This window comes from Chroicocephalus ridibundus, chromosome 9, assembly GCF_963924245.1.
Source record: "Chroicocephalus ridibundus chromosome 9, bChrRid1.1, whole genome shotgun sequence".
NCBI classification, from domain to species: Eukaryota; Metazoa; Chordata; class Aves; order Charadriiformes; family Laridae; genus Chroicocephalus; species Chroicocephalus ridibundus.
The window spans coordinates 970,859-991,325 of NC_086292.1; the positions used below are offsets into that span (position 1 = coordinate 970,859).

Here is a 20,467-nt window from a genome sequence, read left to right on the forward strand (position 1 = left end):
CGGCCGAGGGGCGGGGACGGGCCGGGGGCGGGACCGAGGAGGGGGGGGATCGAGGGGCGGGACCTCCCCGGCCACCCCCGAGCGCGGCCCCGGGGCTGGGGGACCGTGTCCCGTCGGCAGCGGGAGGCGGGGACGGGGTTGTGTGTGTGTCCCCCCGACCCACTGGGCAGCGGGGGGTGGTCACACGGGGCTGGGGACACCCGGGTGCGGGCGGACAGAACCCCCCCGGGCTGAGGGGAGGAGGTCGCAGGGCTGGGGGGGAGCGACCTGGAGGGCTGAGAGGGCTGGGGGGGTTCAGCCTGGAGAAGAGAAGGCTCCGCGGAGACCTTCCAGCCCCTGCCAGTCCCTAAAGGGGCTCCAGGAGAGATGGGGAGGGACTCTGGAGCAGGGAGGGGAGCCATGGGACTTTCAGTTTTCCACTGAAAGAGCGGAGATTTAGACTAGATATAAGGCCGGAAGTTTTTACACTGAGGGCGGTGAGCCCCTGGCCCAGGTTGCCCAGAGAAGCTGTGGCTGCCCCATCCCTGGAGGGGTTCAAGGCCAGGTTGGACGGGGCTTGGAGCAACCTGGGCTGGTGGGAGGTGTCCCTGCCCAGGGCAGGGGGTGCCACTGGGTGGGCTTTAGGATCCCTTCCAGCCCAAACCAGTCTGTGATTCCCTAATGATGAGCTGACACAGGTTTAGGTAATGGGCCACACATCCCTGTGGGGCACTGGGCCACCAGGCCTGGCCAGGGCTCAGCTGGCCACCCCAAGAAGCTCAGACAGGTAAAGGTTTGCAGAAAGTCGGTCAACTACTGCTGAGCATCTCCCAGAGCCTTGCCCAGGGTGGGGAATGTGCCCAGAGCCCACCCTGGGTGGCATTTGGGTGCTGAGCCCCACGCTCCGTCCTGCGGGTGGGCAGAGGTCCCAGTCGCTCTGAAGCCGAGATGTGGAGTTGTTTGGAAAGCAAACAGAAAGGCTGGAGAAAGGGCTGTTACCCGAGGACTGCGACAGCCGCCCCGCGGTCAGGTGAGTCCGCGGCTTCTCGTGCTTTTCCCTCTGAAATGGACGCGAGATGTTGATACAACCCAGGAGCACTTTGGTCCCCCCAGAACCACTCCCTTTCCTCTAAGGATGGGGCGTGGGAAAGCGTCTGCCTCCACCCAACCCCGCGGCAGCCCTGCTGACCCCAGCCTGCTGCTGGGGGCGATTTGGGGTTGACGGGGAAACAGGGACCGGGAATTGGGAGCCCAGTGAGCCCCGCAATGGAGATGGCTGCCCGGTGGCCCACCCCATCCCCAGAAATCTGGGCTTGCAGCCCTCCCTGGGCTGGGACATAGCTCCGTGCCACAGCCACGGGGACGTGCCACAGCCACGGGGACGTGCCACAGAGAAGTGGCCACGAGGCCAGGGCTGCTCCGAGCCGAGCAGGGCTGACCTCCCCGCGTGCCACGGGGGTCCCCAGCTGCGTCCCCAGCTCCTGCTGCTCTCCCCGCGTGGGAGCTGTGACCCAAAGCCCTGCCAGGCTGAGCCTTCACCCTTGAGGGGCTCAAAACCCTCAGGGATATTTCAGTCGTAACATCGGCTCAGGATTTGGCCCTTAAGCCTGGACTTTCTGGGCTGGGTCGTGCAGAGCGGGTGTCACCCCCCAGCCTGGGGGACGGGGGGAGCTGGAAGGAAGAAGTGGCTCACCAGTGGCTTGCTTCTCCTGCGCTCGCATGCAATGAAGGGCATTTTTTTTTTTCTTTTAAAAAAGGAACTTTCCCCGCTTCGCATCCTGCCTGCCGGGAATGGCACTGTCTCCTCCGCGGAACCCTCTTGCCTCCCCCTGGCTTCGCGCAGAGCAGGTCCCTGCGGGGAGCCCCGGCAGACACACGGGCAGGAGAGGGCGGCTATTCACAGGTACCACCTAATTAAAAGGGAAAGAGCCGTTCCAGTTTCTCTTTTGAATGATTTGTGGGGCTGGGGGGAAGCAGCAACTCCCTCTCAGGTCCCTGATTGCCTTGGGCTTGAGGCGGGGGGAAGGAATTGTCCTGTCCCTCAGCTGCCGGGGCAGGAGCTTGAAGAAAAACCACTCAAGCACCTTTCCAGTCCTGCTTTCCTGCTTACGTGGTCTTGTCCCCCGTTCCGGACGGTGTCCCTGTCCTTGGCCGTGCGGCACTGCCCAGCTCTTTGCCCGTTTGGGGCGTGGGTCGGGGGGAGGATGGCGTCTGGGGTTCCCTCCCCGGGGACACGGGGGAGACGGCCCTTGGTGGAGGATGTTGGGGGCCGAGAGCGGGTCCCCCCGCGCAGCCCCGAAGGCAGCCACCACCCGGGGTGCGGGGAGGGCCGTGGGTGGCCCTGTTGTCCGAGCGTGGGGCAGAGCATGGCAAAGGCTCAGGCAGGTTCTGCCTTTTCTGCTGCCCGATTTGGAGCAATCCTGCCTGTGAACCCAGGCGGTGCCCGCGTGCGGGGAGCGACCCCTGGTCCCCCTTCCTTCTCCTTTCCCAATCGCCCTCGGTCTGGTTGTGGCCGCAGCCACTCTCGGTGGCCCGTGGCCGTTCCTGGCAGTGGGTGCTGTCTCTGGAGGGGCTCATACCCATCACGCGGGTGCTGCTCCCCAGCACAGGGCTACGGAGCACCCAGGGAGGGCACCTGGAGGCTGGAGGTGGCTTTTGCGTAGGACACGTTGTGAGAGGGGCCGGCGGCCATGCGGTGGCGACTCGCCCTGCCCTCCCTGCCCCACGTTTCTCCTGGAGCAGATGCCCGTTTTGGGGTGAGGGCTGCCTGCGGGGTCGGCACTGGGTCTCTCCTCGCTCCTCAGCCTGGCGTTTGTGCTCGTGTCCCTCCTCCTGACCCTCGCTCTCCGGCCCCGTCACTGCAGCCCGGCTGGGCCGGCACCGCACGGACCCCAGGAGCAGCTGGAGCGGGGCTGCTCCTCAAGCCTCCCTCCACCGGTGCTCGCTTTGCCCCCAGCGGAGTGTGGGGACAGGTAATCTCAGCACTTTGGGATCCCCAAGCCCAGTTTTATCCTCAGGCGTGCAGAAACGCGCAGTTGTCTCCCTGCAGCACCGGCCGGGCTCGTCGGGCTCCTGCCAGCCGTCGCAGAGGGGCTGCCTGGCCAGCGGCCATGACCCCCCCAACACGGGACGGGGTAACGCCCCGCCTTATCTGCTTTTATTGCTTTTGTAAAAGTCTTTGCCAAGCCCTGAATAATGCAAGCTCTGCATAAATGTCTTTCAGCCCCTGATCTAATCACTCGCTCACCGCACGAGTGTCTCCAGTGGACTGTGACGTGCGAAGGGAGAGGATGGGGGGGGTGCGTGGAGGAGGCTGGCGTTTTCCTTGGCATCTTCTGGGTAGCAAAAATGTTTTTCGTCTTGCTCTTCTAGCAGCCAGGCGGCACTGATGCTGTTCGGGGGCTGCGGGTCCCCCTGTTCCCCATCTCCCATCGACCTGCACTGGAGCCTGTCAGAGCAAAGCCGCGGGAGCAGGGAGAAGCGGTTGGGACCTGATGCGGACCGGAGACGTGGAGGGGGATGCTGGAGGCCTGAGGACTGATTTGTTACCAACCGTCCCAGACAAAGCCTTTCAGCTTGGGCGGCTCCTTCGTCTCAGTGCCCGCTCTCATCTCTCCCACCCTTTGCTCTTCCTGCGGGAAGGGGCTGCCGAACTCCGGGTGACTCGTCTCACAGGGACCTGGGTGGGGAAAACGCTGCCCCTTCCCGCTCCGTGCTGTGTCAGTCAGGATGCTCCTGAGACGAGGGGATCTTCCAGCCCCAGGCATCTGCCAAGCCCACGGGGGGTTTGTGCCCCTCTCTGCCCGCTCGCTGCCTGCCCAGGGCGGGCTCTGCTCGGCTCAGCGCTGCTGCGGGCACCATCCCTGCCCCGGCAGGGACCCGCTGCCCCGGGCGAGACGCCTTGGTGGGAGCTGGGGAAGGGCGCTGAGCTAGGAGAGAGGTGACTGTTCATTTCTGAAGGATCCAGTGGAAAAATGAACCCTCCTGGTTATTCTTCTCATTAGAAAGGCTCGGGACCTTCAGAGCCAGGTGGAGGGGGGAGAGCTACAGAAGGCGCATCTGTGGCACAAAGTATTTGGCAAACCCTTGCCCTGGACTCGGGCAGCAGTTCTGCCTGTCTCTGGCGTTGGAGGGCTGCCTGCACGGGGGGCTTGCGGGGACCCCCATGAGAGGTGGGGTGGAGAGGGCGCAGAGGTGGCCAGGCTTTTGGTGGAGGTGAGCTGGAAGAGCCAGGTGAGTTTGCAATTTGGGGTGCGGATGGAGGTGCAGAAGCAGCCCGGGTACCGCTCACCCCAGTGCTGCCATCCTGGGCGGCGTGCGGCCCCCTCGGCCGGGGCGAGGGCAGAGGTGGGCTCTGGCCATGGGCAGAGGGGAGCCCGGGGCGACAAGCACGGGGGGCTGCGCTCCGTGGCCCGGAGGCGGGAGGTTTGCAGGGGAGCCAAGCCTGTGAGCCAGGGCAGGACCAGAACTGGGACTGTGCAGAGAAAGCTGGGTGGGAGCCAGATGAAAAAAACACCTCCTAATACTGGCTGAGGAGTTGTTTTTCACTTTTAATGTTTCCTGGTCTGTGCACTCGGGGATCTGGGTCAGCCCAGCCGGGAAGTTTGTTTCCTCAGCGCTCGGTGGTGCAGGCAAGTGCAGGAGAGCAGGAGAAGGTGTTTCGCTGGGGTCGTGCCGGTGTTGGGGTCGTGCCGGTGTTGGGGTCGTGCTGGTGTTGGGGTCGTGCCGGTGTTGTGGCGAGGCACCGGGGGCTGGGGGGGAGAGTGGAGAGGACCCACAGGGAGACGCGCCTGGTGTGTCTGGGATTTCCCAGCCGGTCCCTTGGATTCACTTCAGCTTCGCTTCAGGCAGGATGGCTGAATGTGCAATTTAGTCATGTTATTTTCCCATGTTTGCCGGGTCTGATAGCACCTGCAGGATCTGTCGGGTTCCCCTCGACCGAACCCCTCGGGAGCCGGGTTGGTGACGGGGCATCCCTCCCTGGCTGGCGTCGGGAGCGGAGCCCAGTGCCAGGTCCCGGCTGCCCGAGGCTGCTCCTTTAAGACAAGCCCCAGCCTGGCGTCTCCCTCGCTCCAACCGCTGATAATTTCTAACATGTGTTGGCTACAGGATCGTCAGTCAGGAAACAGCAGCCCCCCCGGGATGTGAAATCATTGCGTGCAGCTCAGGAAGGCCTGCGCTAACCTCCCTGGTATGCACCCCCGGCCGCTCGTCTCTCCATTTGGGCTGATCAATTCCTGCGCTGAGATTTTTTTTTGGGGTGGAAAAAAAACCTCTTCCCCATCACACCGTACTTCCAGGGCTCCATGGGAAGGTCAGTGCTTCCAGGCGAGGAACCTTCCCCACCAGGTCTGCCCCAGCCACATGCAAGAGCCGGTGGGACCTCTGTGCCGGGCTCAGCTCTGCCCTCACCACAGGGAGGACCCTCCCCTGGGGTGGCCAGCACCAACCCTGTGCCCTTGGCCAGCCCTAGTCCATGGCCCAGCAGAGCCAGGGTGCTTTGCCCCATCCGTGGGGCAGAGCAACATCGCACCTTGTAGCTCTCACAGGGACCGGGGAAACCAGAGGCTGCCCATGGCGTGCCCCAGCCCCTGGCCCTCGGGGCCTGGGGACAAGGAGGCTGAGGGGAGACCGTCTTGCTCCCCACAGCTCCCTGAAAGGAGGAGGCAGCCAGGGGGGTCGGTCTCTTCTCCCAAGGAACAGGCGATGGGACAAGAGGAAACGGCCTCAAGTTGCGCCAGGGCAGCTTTAGGGTGGATACGAGGAGAAATTTCTTCACCGAAAGGGTTGTCAAGCATCGGAAGAGGCTGCCCAGGGCAGTGGTGGAGTCGCCATCCCTGGAGGGATTTAGAAGCCGGGCAGACGTGGTGCTGGGGGACATGGGGTAGTGGGGGACTGGGCGGTGTTGGGTTGGTGGTTGGACTCGATGATCTGAAAGGATGAGGGGTAACGTTTTCAAACTGAAGGAGGGGAGATTCAGATTGGATACGAGGAAGAAACTCTCTGCTGTGAGGGTGGTGAGCCCCTGGCCCAGGGTGCCCAGAGAAGCTGTGGCTGCCCCATCCCTGGAGGGGTTCAAGGCCAGGTTGGACGGGGCTTGGAGCAACCTGGGCTGGTGGGAGGTGTCCCTGCCCAGGGCAGGGGGTGCCACTGGGTGGCCTTTAAGGTCCCTTCCCACCCAAACCCTTCTGTGGTTCTCTGATTCTATGAAAGGTCTTTTCCACCTGGGACAATTCTATGATTCTATGATTTCTGCCCAGGGCTGGTGGTGCCCCTTCACCCTCCCCGGGGACCTCGTGGTGAGGAGTGTGGGAGCACACTGCGTGGGTCCCCCCCAGCAGCCTGACCTGGGGACAAGGATGTGCCAGCAGGACCGAGACAGGGGCTGACCCAAGCAGACGTGACTCAGGACCCAGAGAGCGTGACTCAGCGCCCCCGTTGTGCTGCTGGCAGCGCCCAAGTGCTGACGCCGCAGAACTGCTGCTGCAGTAACTGGGTGCCCAATTTCTCCCTGGGATCAGCAGTTCCCATCGGCCCGAGACCACCGATGAACCAGCAGAACATCCCCCTGCCAACAACCCCGACAGTTTGCACGATGGGAGGGATCTGTGGCTTTGAGAGATGCCCAGAGAAGCTCTTTTTCCTCAGCAGCATCCAAAATATCCCTCTGGAAAGGGAGCCCCAGTAGCGGGAGCAGCAGGATGGTGCAGTCCTGCATCCGGGGGTCCTGGAGGGTCTGGAGCCCTGAGCATCAGAGGCCATGATGCCTGAGCATCAGCCCCGGGGTCAGGCTGTGTTGCTGCTCCCGGTAAGACTTGTGGAGGAGTTGTTTTAGGCTTTGTGACCAGTCTTACCGGTCCTACCCCTTCTGCCCTTCCTCCCACATGGCCCAGGTTTGGCCCAATTCCTTGCCTCAGTTTCCCCGCGGCGCTGTGCCGTATGCAGCATCCTTTGCTGCCACACTGTAGTGGACATACCTCGGTCCCAGCGATCCATTTAAATGGAGACTTTGCTTTTCGGCCTTGTCTTTTCCCCTAAACTCACCTGGGTCAGGCTCAAACTGCCTGGTTTGGGTTGGTCCTTTGGCCAGACCTGTGCAGAGACCTTCAGCCTGACCTCCACGAGGTCCCAGGACCCTGCCGCCCCCGCACACGCAGACACAGACACACTGATCACAGAATCACAGACTGGTTTGGGCTGGAAGGGACCTTAAAGGCCACCCAGTGGCACCCCCTGCCCTGGGCAGGGACACCTCCCACCAGCCCAGGTTGCTCCAAGCCCCGGCCAACCTGGCCTTGAACCCCTCCAGGGATGGGGCAGCCACAGCTTCTCTGGGCAACCTGGGCCAGGGGCTCACCCCCCTCACAGCCAAGAGTTTCTTTCTAAAATCACATCTCAATCTCCCCTGCTGGGGATGCAGCCCCGGGTGCAGATGGAGGCAGCGTGCTCTCGCTCTGCGAGGTGCCGAGACCCTCTTCTTTGTTCCTGGGAATTCGGAGGACCGTGGAAGCCATGCGGGGGCTGTGGGGGGGGCCGGTTTCAGCAACGCCATGGTTGGAGCTGACTCAGAGCTTCTCACCGCAGGTTTCCTGCTGACTCAGGGTTTTTTCATGCCTCCCCCTCCCTAGAACTCTCCTGCTCCTTGTGAGGATGCTGAGACGCATTTACTACCCGCAGAGCTGCGAGAGGCCCCTTCCCCTTGTGGAGGCAGCTCACGGGGCCAGCGTGTGCTCAGTGCTGGCTTCTGTCTTCGTAGGAACACTCCTTCTGGGTGAACCTCGCTCATTCCGGGATGGCGTACGCCTGCCTTTGGCTGCGCAGTGCTGGGGGGCAGCAGGTTTTGGCCCCTCTGCCTGCTCTCAGCCTGCAGCAGGGCTAAAGCAGCCTTTGGGCTGGCTGCGGGGCTGCAAGGGCAGGACATCGGCCGTGAGGACCCAGCCTCCCCCCTCCAGCCCTTGTCTGGTCACTCCCTGCCTGGGGCTGGGGCCAGGGTTTACTTCTCCCTGTTATGAAAGGGATGGAGACCGTCCCTGCCTGGCTCCATCGGGCCACCTCCAGAGCTGGGCCAGCTGCTCCAGCCCCACACGTTGCCAGGTGTAGGGTGGAAGCTGGAGGGGGTGGTGGTCACCCTGAATGGGACAGGAGAGGTTGACTTGGATGGCCACAAGCTGACCAGGAGCTCCCGCTCCCAGGAGCTGTGATGGAGAGCTGTGATGCAGAGCTGGCCCCCTGCGCACCAGCAGGACCTGGGCTGCTTGGGCTCATCCCCTCCTCTCGCACAGCGTGGCTCAGCCCCAGGACCCGCCGTTGCACCCCGAAGGAAGCTGTCCCCGTCCTAGGGCTGCTCCTGCCGGCCCTGGCTGTTTGGCTGCGAGATGACGCCTGGCCGCTCCGGGGCTGCAGAGGGTAAAAGGGAGCTCCAGCTTGTTTTGACTCACCGCCTGGGTTTTGCAACCTCCTGGCAAAGCAGAGCATCAGGAAAAAAAAAAAAAACCAAGAGAAAAAAACCAAGAAAAAAAAACAAGAAAAAAAAACAAGAAAAAAAAACCAAGAAAAAAAAAAACCAAAAGGGGAACGCGGACAGCCCGATCTGAGCCATACTCTGCCCAGCCCAGCTGGGTCTGGGGTGTCAGCACTCTGTGCGGGCCAGCCCCGCTGCCCATCACCGCCCCAGCCCCGTGTCCTCCTTCTCCTTCAAGAGCCTCTGCGCTGGCTCCCCAGCTTCCCTGGTCGCTGGGCAGCGGAGGATGGATGGAGGGGGGAGGCTGGGGCCAGCCCCATAAACCCACAGCCCGGCAGCCTTCCCCGGGAGGAATGCAGAGCCCCAGCGCTGCCGACGCAGCAGCACCCAGTGTGACACCCCAAGGTGGGACTGCCAGCTCCCGAGCCACGCGTGGCCTGGCCAGGAGCATCCGCAGGCGCCGGTGGGGGACGAAGGGCCGGTTTCTGCCTGCAGCTGCTTCTCTGGGCCCGGCTCCCTCTTCCCAGCTCCTCCTTGCCTCCTCCGACAGCCGATCTTCTCGCTCCCTCTAGTGGGACGGTTCGGTGGCCTCCGTGGGCACAGGCGTCTGCCCACGGGTCTCCTCTTGCGCCTTGATGTCTTCCCGGGGATCCTCCCCCGGCCACGCTGGGTCCGGTCCCTGCTCTCCCCGCAGCCCCATCGCTGTTCCCAGTGCGCCGTCTGGGAGCCGCGGGGGGAGCAGGGCATCCTCCAGGAGACAACACCGAAAGCCCTGGTGTTCTCGGAGCCCGGCTGGCGATGTGGTGGCTCCGTCCCAGAGTCCTGCTCTCCCTGAGCTTCTGGGCACACACAGCTGCCCAAAGGTGGGGATTCGGGACCTGGGCAGGTCTAAGCTTCCTCTTTCCAGCTGCGGCCACATCCGTGTGGGCTCTGCGTGCTGGCACAGCCCTCTCCCTGCCCTGGAAGCACCTCAAAGCGGCTGCGTTCACCCCAGGGCACAGATCCTGGCACAGCATCTCCCCTCCGAGGAGGTGCGGGCTGCCAAAGCCACTCTCCTCCCAGCGCGGGGACACTGGTGAACCCCTCGTGGGATGTGGAGCGCAGAGACCTGACCCTGACAACGCACCGCCCTGGTGATGGGTGTCCCCCAGGCTCCCCGGCCCCTGCCACGACTCAGGGTTTCTGCAGTGATTTTTTTTTTTTCCCCCAGCGGTTTGTTCCTCCTGGCTTTGTGCATTAGTCGGGGCTGACTCGTCAGTGCGTGTTCAGGTCGCACACACTCGGTTTCTGCGTATTCACCGCATGCGGCCGTTTGTGCGTGTCCCGGCGGCGCCGGCGGGTTGTTGCAGGTTTAGCGCGAGCCGCAGGTGTGTGCAGCACGACTGCGCCCAGCCAGTTCCTGCAGCAGGTTCTTGCAACGTGTTTGTGCAGCAGCTTTGGGCATATCCAGTTAGAGTAACATCCCCAGTTAGAGCGGCATCTGGGGGTCGCTGGAAGGTGCCCCAAACACCAGCCGCCACCCTCCGGGCCACCAAAGGCATTGGGAGGGGACGGAGGGGACAGGTGCTGAGCTCACTGTGCTTCTGAAGTTGCTCGGGGCTGGGAATAGATGCCGCAGTGGTGTCTGAACCTGCCTTCCACAGGAAGCTCTCCTACACAGGAGAGCTCAAACCAGTTTGGCTTGGCTTGTTTTATACATATATATATGTGTATATACGTGTATCTCTCCCTCCAAGTTTAGTTCCCCCAGACACCAGGGGGCTGGGCCACGCAAAGCACCGCACAGGGTTTTGCAGCTGCAAACACCCTTCCCCGCCCTCCCAAGCTGCTCAGGCGATGGAGACAACGTGGGGAAGGAGAAAAAAATCCCCACCCGCCTCGTACTTTCCGTGCTAAACCTGGGGTGGGAGCAGTGGGAATCCCTGCCGTCTCCCCGGGCAGGCAGAGCCGTTCCCTGTCCCCGTCCCGGTGCACAGCCCTGCCTCCGGCTGCAGCCCCGGGGCAGGGAACACGTCTGTGCCGTTCCCCCAGCGCCCTTTTTGACCTGGCATTTGGGGTTTTTTTTTGCCCCCTGGCATATAGAGCGGGTACAGGAGGGGCAGCCGGGGGGGCTGCACTTGGGGGTCTTCCTGCAAGAGGAGAGGGGAAGGGGAACGAGGAATGAGGAAGAGTTAAGGGAAGGGGAAGGAGAGAAGGGAGAGGGGAAAGAGAAGGGGAAGGGACGGGAGGGGAGGGGACGGGAGAGGAAGAGGAAGAGGAAGGAGGGAAAGGGGAAGGGAAAGGGGAACGAAAGGAAAAAGGAAAGGGAAAAGGAAAAGGAAAGGGAAGGGGAAGGAAGGGGAGGGGACAGGAGGGGAAGGGGACGAGAGCGAACAGGGGAAGGGGGAGAGAAGAGGGAGGAGAGGAGAGGGGAAAGGGAGGAGAGGAGGAGGAGGAGGAGGAGGAGAGGAAGCGGGGCCGGGCCGGGCCGGGCACCCGTGGCCACCCCTCGCCTGTCCCTCCCCGCTCGGCGCCGTCGCTCCGCAGCCCGGGGGGGGACACACACGGTTCCGAGCAGCCCGGGCCGGCCAGGGGGACCCCGGGCTCCTGTCCCAAGGTCACCCGCTGAGCGACAGCGGCAGCAGCCGGGCGGGGCGGCCCCGATCCCGGCCCCCGCCCCGGTCCCGCCCCGCCGTCCCCGCCCCGGCGGCGGGAGCGTCCCGGGGACTCGTGGCGGAGCCGCCGCCGCTCCGGCCCCGCAGATGGTGCCCCTTCTCTTCCTCCTCCTCCTCCTCCTCGCCTGCCCCGGCAGCTCGGTAGCCGGGCTGGGTATCACAGGCAAGTCACCGGGGGACGGGGCGGGGGGACACTCGGGCCCCCCGGGAGCGCGTCCCGCCCGGGCGGTCGGTGCCGGTGGATGGAGCTCCGCGCGTTTTGGGCCGTTTTCCTGCTTTGTGGAGCGTTGGGAGCTCCACAGGCGAACCCCAGCGCCGGGGGGAGGGGGGCTGCACCTCGCCGAGCCGCACCCCCCCCAGAGGAGGTTCCCCTGGCTCCTTTCAGAGCAAGCCAAGGCCGGTCCCAGACCTGGGCTCGCCCAAACCCCGGCTTTTGCCCGGACAAAAGCTTTTAAAAGACGATCGGGAAGGGGCTCTCGGGCTCTCTCGTCTCCTACAGCCCGTTCTCTTGGCCGGGATCCGACGGGAAAGCGGTTGTGGGCGGTGAGGGCTCCTTCTGCTCAGTCACCCCGGCCTTGTGCCCCTGGTGCAGGGGAGGGAGGAGAAGGGCTCCCCGAGTGGGCGCTGGGAGCTGTGGGGTCCCCAGGGGCGGCAGCCGTCCTCAGGAGCGGTGCAGGTCCAGGAGCTGAGTGTTAAGGCAAAGAACTGTGTTTTTTGGGCAAGAGATACAAAGGAAACGTCGTACGCAACCATCAGGACCTTCTGCTTTTCCATCTCGCTGCTTAAAGCCCGAAATAATTAAGTCCCCAGCGCTGCTGTTTGCAGAGCAGCTGAGCCGGGGAGGGTTTTTGCGGCCACCTTGCAGGTGGATGAAGTTGAAGCTGTAGAGTAAAATCTGATTTCTTTTCCAGCCCGCACGCTTTCCCCGTGCTACTCCGCTGATCTCCGGCCGGCATCGGAGAGACTTGTCTCGGCCGTGGGCTGCACCGTGCTTCTGACGATACCCCCGCTGAGGGCCAGCAAAGCTGCCTTCTGGGAGTACAAAAGCGGCCCGCAGGAAGGGGTCATCGTCAATTATGCTTTCGATAGACCCGCCAACACGTCTCGCCCCTACGAGAATCGCACGAGGTTCAACGAGACGGACTTCTCACTGCAGATGGTGCTGCAGCGGGGGGACGACCGGCTGTACCGCTTCAGGTCCGAGTCGGAGGCCACGGGCTGGTTCCAGCTGCGCGTTGTCGGTGAGTGACGCGATGGCAAAGCCTCCGCCGCAGCCGGAGAGCGGGGAATCGCTGCGGAGGAAGGTGCTCTGGGTCTGGCACCCGGGGAGCTGCGGGTTTGAATGCTGACAGTCGCTCCGTCTCTCCCAGAACCGCTGTCCGAGCCAGAAATTCTGGGCAACTCATCAGTGAAGGCAGGAGGCAACACCAAACTGGTTTGCCACGTCCCGGAAGGGAAGGCAGACTTGTACTGGTGGAAGAAAAATGGGGAGCTGCTGCTGGGAAGCGACCACATCCACTTTGTTGACAACAGCACCCTGTGCATCGTTAAAGCGTCAATGAACGACAGCGGCTACTACGCTTGCGTGGTCCGCAACGAAGTTAGCCAGAATGAAACCTCCTTCCTGCTCCACGTCCAGCGTAAGTGGGGATTTCTTCCTGATGCCCCAGCCCTGGAGGTATTTAAAAGCCGGGCAGACATAGTGCCTAGAGATACGGTTTAGTGATGGTTTTTGTCAGTGTTGGGTTGATGGTTGGACTCGATCATCTGAAGGGTCCCTTCCAACCTGGGCAATTCTATGATTCAATGAAATGGCCCCAAAAACCGTATCCTCTCGCCAGGTGCCTCCATGTCCCGTAACTGCCTGCTTTTTGCTCGGAGTGTGTGGGGTGGGGGGTTAAATTCCAGCTGGCCGCAGAGACGGTGGATCCTCTCCTTTGCAGATGCTGCCAATGTGCTCTTGCCCGTGATCCTGGCGTGCGTGGTCATCGGCTTGCTCGCAGGTGAGTGCCGGGACGGACTCTTCACCCCGGCTTTTTGGCCGGTGGGTGCTACGGCAGGGGCGGGATGCGACCAGGGATGGGGTGGGAGGGTCTGTGCTGGCTGATGTGCCACGTCCTTGCAGGGACCTGGGTTTCCCACCCAGGCATCCCCTGGCCGGGGCTGGGGCTTTGTCACTGCCTTCGATTCAAGCAGGGTGTCCCTAACCCCAGGCGGTGATGTCTCCTCCGTCACCTTCCCTCGCCTCCCCGCTCCCTGACGCGGGAGGGAGGGTTGTCATACAAACGCCTCCTGCGTGTCCAGAGCAGGCATGAGATTATACTTTACTTTCCTTATCTGGGTCACCCCCCGCCAAAGTCCCGTGGGCCCTGGGGGGTGTCACACATCCCTTCTAGGGTAGGAGCACTGAGCGTCCCCGTCCCACCGCGGTCTGCTGTGGTTTTCTGCCCGCAGCAGCGAACCGTGCTTCCTACCTCAGTGGGCTTGCTTTTCCTCCTTTTTTGGAGCTGAAGAGCATTTTTTCCAGCCCATCCCCAGTCCCTGGCAAAGCGGGGATTTCAATTCTGAGATTGCCAACTGCAAACTTGGAGGTGGGATGAAAAACCAAAGAAATGCCCAAGTCTGGACTTGAGAAGAGGATCTGGCAGTTTAAAATAGAAGTAGGAGGTTCTCCCTAGGTGATTTATGTGTGTTTAGCTATTGCACAAAGTTTTCAGGTTTTTCCTGTGAAAAGCCTCCGGGCGCTGGGTAGGAGCTAGAAGAGCTCCTCGGTGTTCTCCTGCTCTCCTCGTCCCCGTCATGATCCCTTGTACCTGCTCAGACGTGGCCAGGGCTGGTGGCCGGCTCCGCTCCCCGGCCAGTGGCCAGGCTGGGGCCATGGGTACCCGTGGGGCAGCTTGGCCATGGGCAAGGGTGGTTTCCTCCAGCCCCCAAACACCAGCCCTGCCTCAGGGAGCCTCTCCTAGCTCGATGTTTCCCAGACGAGCGATGCCACGCTTTGCCTGAGCACCATCTCTGGGGCGTTTAATGGAGGTGATGACTGGTTTGTCCCCAGGTCTCTTCGTCTGGTGCAGGAGGGACCGCCCGTGTCGCAACGTCTGCAGGTAAGATGCTTTCAGCCCCTCTCTTCCTGGTGGCCCAGCTCCTCCAGCCGTAGCTACCAGCCAGAGTTTGTCGTGGGCTGGATCGGGGCCGGACAAGCGGGAGGGCTTGGGGTCCTTTGCCAGCCGCTCCTTGCAGACGTAAGAGGCAGATGAGGAGTTGCTCTTCCCACTCCAGGGGCTCAAAGGATGTGCTGTCCCCCCTATTTAGTTTCCACTGGGATTTGCTCTGGAAATATCCTTGATCCCTGCCCCCCCCAGCCTGATACTGCTGTTATCTCCAGCAAAGCAGGCACGGGACAGCGGGGAGCCTCGGCATTCCTCCTGGCCCCCATCCGTTTGCTCCATCGCCTGGTCTCCCTCTGTGCTATCTTTTTAATTCCCATTACACGTTTTCTGAAGGCAGGTGTACTGGGGTAACGAGTGGTGGTACTCTCCCAGTTCCTCCCGTTGCAAAAACAGTCAAAACCTCACACTCTGTTTTTTGGGAGAGCAGAATTTTGCCCAGAGGGAAAACTCAGCTTCTCCAAAGCATGTCTGTGGCTCAGATGGGGCCAAACTCGGGTTTCACAGAATCATTATAGAATGGTTTGGGCTGGAAGGGATCCTAAAGGCCACCCAGTGGCACCCCCTGCCCTGGGCAGGGACACCTCCCACCAGCCCAGGTTGCTCCAAGCCCCGTCCAACCTGGCCTTGAACCCCTCCAGGGATGGGGCAGCCACAGCTTCTCTGGGCACCCTGGGCCAGGGGCTCACCCCCCTCACAGCAGAGAGTTCCTTCCCCAGATCTCACCTCAATCTCCCCCCTTTCAGTGTGGAAAACCCTTCCCCCTCGTCCCATGGCCCCCCTACCTGCTCCAGAGTCCCTCCCCAGCTTTCCTGGAGCCCCTTTAGGGACTGGCAGGGGCTGGAAGGTCTCCGCGGAGCCTTCTCTTCTCCAGGCTGAACCCCCCCAGCTCTCTCAGCCTGTCCCCACAGCAGAGGGGCTCCAGCCCTCCCAGCAGCTCTGGGGCCTCCTCCGGCCCCGCTCCAACAGCTCTGTGTCCTTCTGCTGTTGGTGCCCCAGGGCTGGAGGCAGCGCTGCAGGGGGGTCTCCCAGAGCGGAGCAGAGGGGCAGAATCCCCCCTCGCCCTGCTGCCCACGCTGCTGGGGATGAGCCCAGGCCGCGGGGGGTTTCTGGGCTGTGAGGGCACATTGCCGGTGAATGTGGAACTTCTCATCCGCCAGCACCCCCAAGTCCTTCTCCCCAGGGCTGCTCTCCAGGCATTCTCCACCCAGCCTGGATTTGTGCTTGGGATTGCCATGACCCATGTGCAGGACCTTGCACTTGGCCTTGTTGAACCTCACGAGGTTGGATGTGCCCCCCTCTCAGCCGGTCCCTCTGGATGGCATCCCTTCCCTCCAGCGTGGCGACCGTGCCACACAGCTTGGTGTCGTGGGCAAACTTGCTGAGGGTGCCCTCAAATCCCACTGTCCACGTCGCTGACAAAGATGTTAAACAGCACCAGTCCCAGCACTGGCTGAGGAACGCCACTGCAGTAATGCTTTCCAGATTGGCATAAACCTATATATACATATATATATATAAAAATAACTGAAGCTTCCTGGAGGGTGAGGACAAGGATGTGATCCCCTAAGGGTGGAAGACCCCAGCCCACATTGCAGCCAGTCAAAAATGAGAGAGCTCTCGGTTCTCTTGTGCAGCCAGGCCCCAGATACTCCTCCCAGAGAGAAGTTGGCCGAGGTAGCTCCTGAAATTCCGAGTAGAGCACAGGTCTAGACCTTCTCGGCACTGCCACCACCGGCACGTGACACCCTGCAGCTGCTTGAAGCCTTGGAGAGGGTCTAAGTGGGTGGCAGATGGAGGATCCGCAGCCCGGAGGTGGCTCAGACGGAGACCTTCTTCTCCTTGCAGGTAGAGCCTGAGCGGCGGCGCCCTTGCTGCCTTCCCCCCATGGTGGTGGTGGTGGTGGTGGATGCTGCCTGGGGAGCGCCAGACGTCTGCTGCTGTCCCCACCTCTTCTGGGCTCACCGCTGAATTGCTCAAGCTGCCAAAGCCTACAAATATTTGTTTGTAAAACACAGGCTTGGACTATTTCTGTGTCGTCCTGCCCTTCCCCAGGGCCCCCGGCACACCCCTGGGGGAGAGGTGGGCATGGCCGTGCCTGCAGACCCGGCTGCTGCTGTGCTCCAGACCTCCCTGCCTCTCCTGCCTTCCTCCAGGGTGGGCTAAGAGCTTGTGGACGGGCTGATGGCTCTGGAAAGAGCCACCGTCCCTGCTGGACAAATGCTGGGGAGTGCCACGGTGCCAACCCCTGTGTCCCCAGGGCTTGAGCCCCTCACGGTGGCTTCCCAGTGCGCTGCTGTGCCTGGGACCTGCCGGGGTGGCTCAGGGGCTGAGTCCGTGGGCATTCTACTTGGGTTGGCCCCCGGAGGGAGGAAAAAGGGCAGGATTTTGCTGTGGTGTGCGCTGGGGGGGCCAGGAGATGAGTGGAGCCAGTGGAAGGCGGCAGGGGACGGAGGAGCAGCAAAGCGGTTGTGTTTTCGGAAGGAAACCCCAAAGAAGCCCCCGTGGCTGCGTTACAGCAGCGATGCAGCCTGGCACGGGACACCCAGGGATGCTCCCGAGCCCGCCTCCTCTGTCCTCCAGCCTTGGGCTCCGGCGGGACCTGGGGGACATCACTCCTCTCGACGTGTGCCCAGGCCAAGCTTGTCCTTCCCTTCTGCGGCTCCTGCGGGTGACGGTGACTCGCCCTGGTTTGACGTGGCCAGGGCAGCCCCGCTCCCAGCCCCTGGTCCTGCTGCCTCCCTTCCCCCTGCTGCTTCTGCAGAGTCCTCCGGGCTTTGCTCGTGAAGGGGTCGTTATTCTTACAGTTGAAATTAGTTAGGGGTCGTTATTTGTTCTTAGAGTTGAAATTAATTAGCCTGGAGGCACAACTGGCATACCCACCCTGGAGAAAACTGGATGCTCTCCCAGGAGCGCTGCCCCTCGCAAAGTGCCTTCCTGATCCTCAGGCCGGGGCGTTCGCACCCACCTTTTCGTTCCGACGGGGACGGCCCCAGGTCCGGTGCCCCGTCTGAGCCGTCGCCCGCGCGGGGGCAGGGGCTTTGGGTGCCCTGGTCACCGCTGGGCGGTGGCTTCTCTCCCGGAGCAGCTGGTGGCTGGGGGCCCTCTCCTCGCCCCGAGCCGCGCTCAGCGCTCAGCGTGGAGAGTGGGACGGGCGGAGGTTTCTCCCGCTTGGGTCTGGCCTGCAGCCCTGCTTCTGCGGCAAGGGGCTGTCCTGGCCAGGGCAGCGGTGGGTTTCCCTCCCCTCGGAGTCGTCCCCTCTCTATGGAGAATAGAGGCGCACCCAGATCATATCCCACGGCATGAGCAGTCCCTAAGCTGTCCTACACCTATTGCTGGGGCAAATTGGAAAATCGTGGGAGAGGGAACTGGCTCGTGGCTTGCCCGTCTTGGCCCCTGCCTGCGCTGCCGCTGCTCGGGCAGACGGTGCAGAGGAGCCCTGACCCGGGGAGAAAAGCGGGATATAAAGGGTCAGGCAGCAAAGGGGCATCGCTCAGCCTGGGATTTCGTGCTGCGACTAAAGCGTGGGAGGAAGCAGAGCAGTTTGGGTGAGCTGAACTAGATTTTAACCTCAGTTTTAGGCTGCAGTGCGGGTTGTCGAGTTCCCTGTTGCACTAGTGGGTGTAAAACGAATGCAGCCGCGTTTTACAAAAAAGAGTTTTCTAAACTTTTTGAAGAGTTGTCTGTAACTCATTTTGGAGACGTGGGGGTTTTTTTAATGTCTGTTGCTACTAATAAAAGTGCGTGTGAGATCCCATTTGACATTGCCCTGCTCTGTAGGGGTGGGAATAACCCCGGGGGGCTCCAGGCCCCAGCGGTGGGCTGCGGCTGGTGGCAGACCTTGGAGGTGCCGGATTTCCCCCCGACGTCCGTCCGGCTCTGCGGGAAGAGCCGCTGCGCTTGGGGACGTCGTTTGCTGCCGCTGTGGGGGTCCTGCATCCCCGTCCCCCCCCCTCGCCCAGGCAGCCTGGCTCCTCCTGCGGCTGTCGCAGCTCGGGGGGGGCTGAGCTGGGGTTAAAACCAAGCCAAGCACCTCGCGCCGGAGCCGGGTGAGGGTATTTTTAACCTGCATCAGTTCCCTGAGTCACCGTGGCCTGGCAAGCGGCCGCCCTGGCACGGCCCGTGGTCCCAGGGGTGGCTGGACTCGTGAGACGATGCCACAAGTGCGACGGGGCTGGAGACGCCACTGGGCTTCACCCTGGGGCGGCTTTTCAGGGGAGGTTTTGGCTTCGAGGTTTATCTGGAGGCCTCTGTGTGCAGGTTTACGCGCAGGAGCTGCGTTTGTAATCAGAAGAGCATCCTCCGGGCTGCAGGAAATACCTTTGGGCGTTGTAACAGCTAAATCTGGTGGGGGAAAAATAGCCTTTGGGAAAGAGAAAGCGTATGCCGAGTTTAAACGTGCCCTGAGCAAACAGGTCCCTGCGTTTGTGTGCCGGAGCACGGCCGATGCGCTGGGAAGAGACGCTGCCAGCACCCATCGCCTCCACGTCCTTGTGCCTTCGGGACCTTCCTCCCTCCCGCGGCTCTTCCCCCTCCCCGGGAAGCCTTGGCAGCTTCACGCGCCGTACACCTCATTAGCAAAGCCGCGAGCAAAAGACGGTGAAATTCAATCACTTTGCTGTAACAGGGTAGGCAGAAATCTGACCAAGCGCCTCTCCCAGGCAGCAGAAGCGTTTCGGCGTGCTGGAGTTTTGCCGAGCGAACAAATCCCTACCGGTAAAGCAAGTATCTGTTTCAAGTTGCTGTAACATTGCTCGCAGAAACGCAAGTGTATATATACATTTTTCAAGCTACTACCAAAGTCACCACTACCAAAGCAGTAAGTATCTACTTATCTGTGTCTCCACGTAGCTCACTATCTATAGACCAATGTTTGACGTATGTGTATCTATGATTAATTTCTATAGTAACACCTATACGAACGTGCATTATTTGAACCGTTAGCGGTGCAGCGCTCGTCAGGCCGCTCCCAGGGCTGAGGCCGATGCTGCTGGACGAAGTGTCCCTCGGGGGTGAGGGACATCAGGGCACCCGGAGCCAGGCGACACCCCCCCCCCCCCCGGCGCCCGCGGGGAGAGGTTCTTTGCAGGGAGAGGCTCCATTTTGGGTAGAAAGGGAGCAATTTTTCCACCATGGTGACAGGAGGGGGCGCAGGACACCACTATTTGCAGCAGAGGTTTCTCTTTCACTTGGAACAGCCCCGAGATGACGTTGTGTTTTATTTTTCCCAGGCAAATTTTTGCCTTCCCGGGATGTTTCTCTCTTCCTCCAGCTGAAGCAGCCAATACCTGTCACCGATTCCTACTTTCCCAGACTGTTTTCCGCCTTTTTTGACTTAATTTCCCCTTTCCGTACCTCGGTTTTGTGGTTACGGAGGGTATCTGGGGCTGTTTCAGGTTCTCGGGCGCCCAGCTGCGCGCCAGGGATGCCGGCTGCGCTGCTCAGGGATGCTCCCGGTCCCCGGGCTGCCTGACCGCTGCTGCTGCCACCATTTTCGCAGGCATTTGCTGTCAGTGTTTTTCCCATTATAACCTTTACGGCTGCTCCCATCAGCCGCTCAGCCCAGCCTGCTCACACGCAGCCGGCCGCTTTTACCTTCCTCCCCTCTACCTCTCCCCCCCCACTTAATAAGCTTTGCCCAGTCCCATATCCCCCCTCAAACACCCCAAATCCTCACCTTCCTCCTGCTTCCCCCCTCTCGCTAGTTGCAAACTCCAGGTTTGTCCTTTCCAAGGCTCTGCCGGTCAGTTCTTGGTGGCCCATCAATTGGTGACCAGAGATGTTTTGGTCTCTGGCGTCATCCCCCTTCACCCCTGCCTACCTGGGCTATGTCGCCACGTGCTGTTATTTATTCCTTCCCCCTTTGCAGAGGGAATGTCCTTGATCGGATAACCTGAAAGGAGCCGGGACAGGATGGTCACAGCCCAGGCTGCACTGCTGGTGGCGAAACAGTCCCCTGCGCCCCAAACCCAGCCAGGGAGAGGGCTGTTTCTCTTCAGGACACCCTGAATCCAGCCTGGTGGGTATATCTGGGGGCGAGGGCTATCCCAAGGAAGCCAAGGGGATAAGGGAAGGTGGGAAGAGAGCCCGCTGCTACCCGCAGCATCCCCGCCACCACGGCTTGCAGGGCCACGGCAGCAGCCAGAGCTCAGGCAGGGGCAGCAGGGCTTGACGTAAGGAAGTGGAGGGAGGTGGGGATGGGGGGA

At 61.8% G+C, this 20,467-nt stretch overlaps 1 protein-coding gene across 2 annotated transcripts; it reads left to right on the forward strand.

Moving 5' to 3' along the window:
* The first annotated feature begins 10,871 nt into the window (after nt 1-10,871).
* Nucleotides 10,872-18,018, forward strand: LOC134521126 (uncharacterized). Of its 2 annotated transcripts, none has more exons than XM_063347256.1 (6): nt 10,872-11,257; nt 12,006-12,335; nt 12,465-12,734; nt 12,936-13,097; nt 14,150-14,198; nt 16,110-18,018. In XM_063347256.1, the coding sequence occupies exons 1-6, from the start codon at nt 11,182-11,184 to the stop codon at nt 16,111-16,113; spliced, it is 891 nt and encodes a 296-aa protein (XP_063203326.1). In that variant the 5' UTR covers nt 10,872-11,181; the 3' UTR covers nt 16,114-18,018. The 2 variants fall into 2 exon arrangements, with proteins under 2 accessions (XP_063203326.1, XP_063203327.1); XM_063347257.1 differs by having other exon boundaries at nt 13,038-13,097.
* Nucleotides 18,019-20,467: the final 2,449 nt, after the last annotated feature.

Coding starts and splice junctions, on each gene's coding strand:
- LOC134521126 (XM_063347256.1), top strand. CDS start 11,182: ATGGTGCCCCTTCTCTTCCTCCTCCTCCTCCTCCTCGCCTGCCCCGGC. Junction 11,258..12,005: donor AGCCGGGCTGGGTATCACAG/GCAAGTCACCGG, acceptor TTTCTTTTCCAG/CCCGCACGCTTTCCCCGTGC. Junction 12,336..12,464: donor GTTCCAGCTGCGCGTTGTCG/GTGAGTGACGCG, acceptor CGTCTCTCCCAG/AACCGCTGTCCGAGCCAGAA.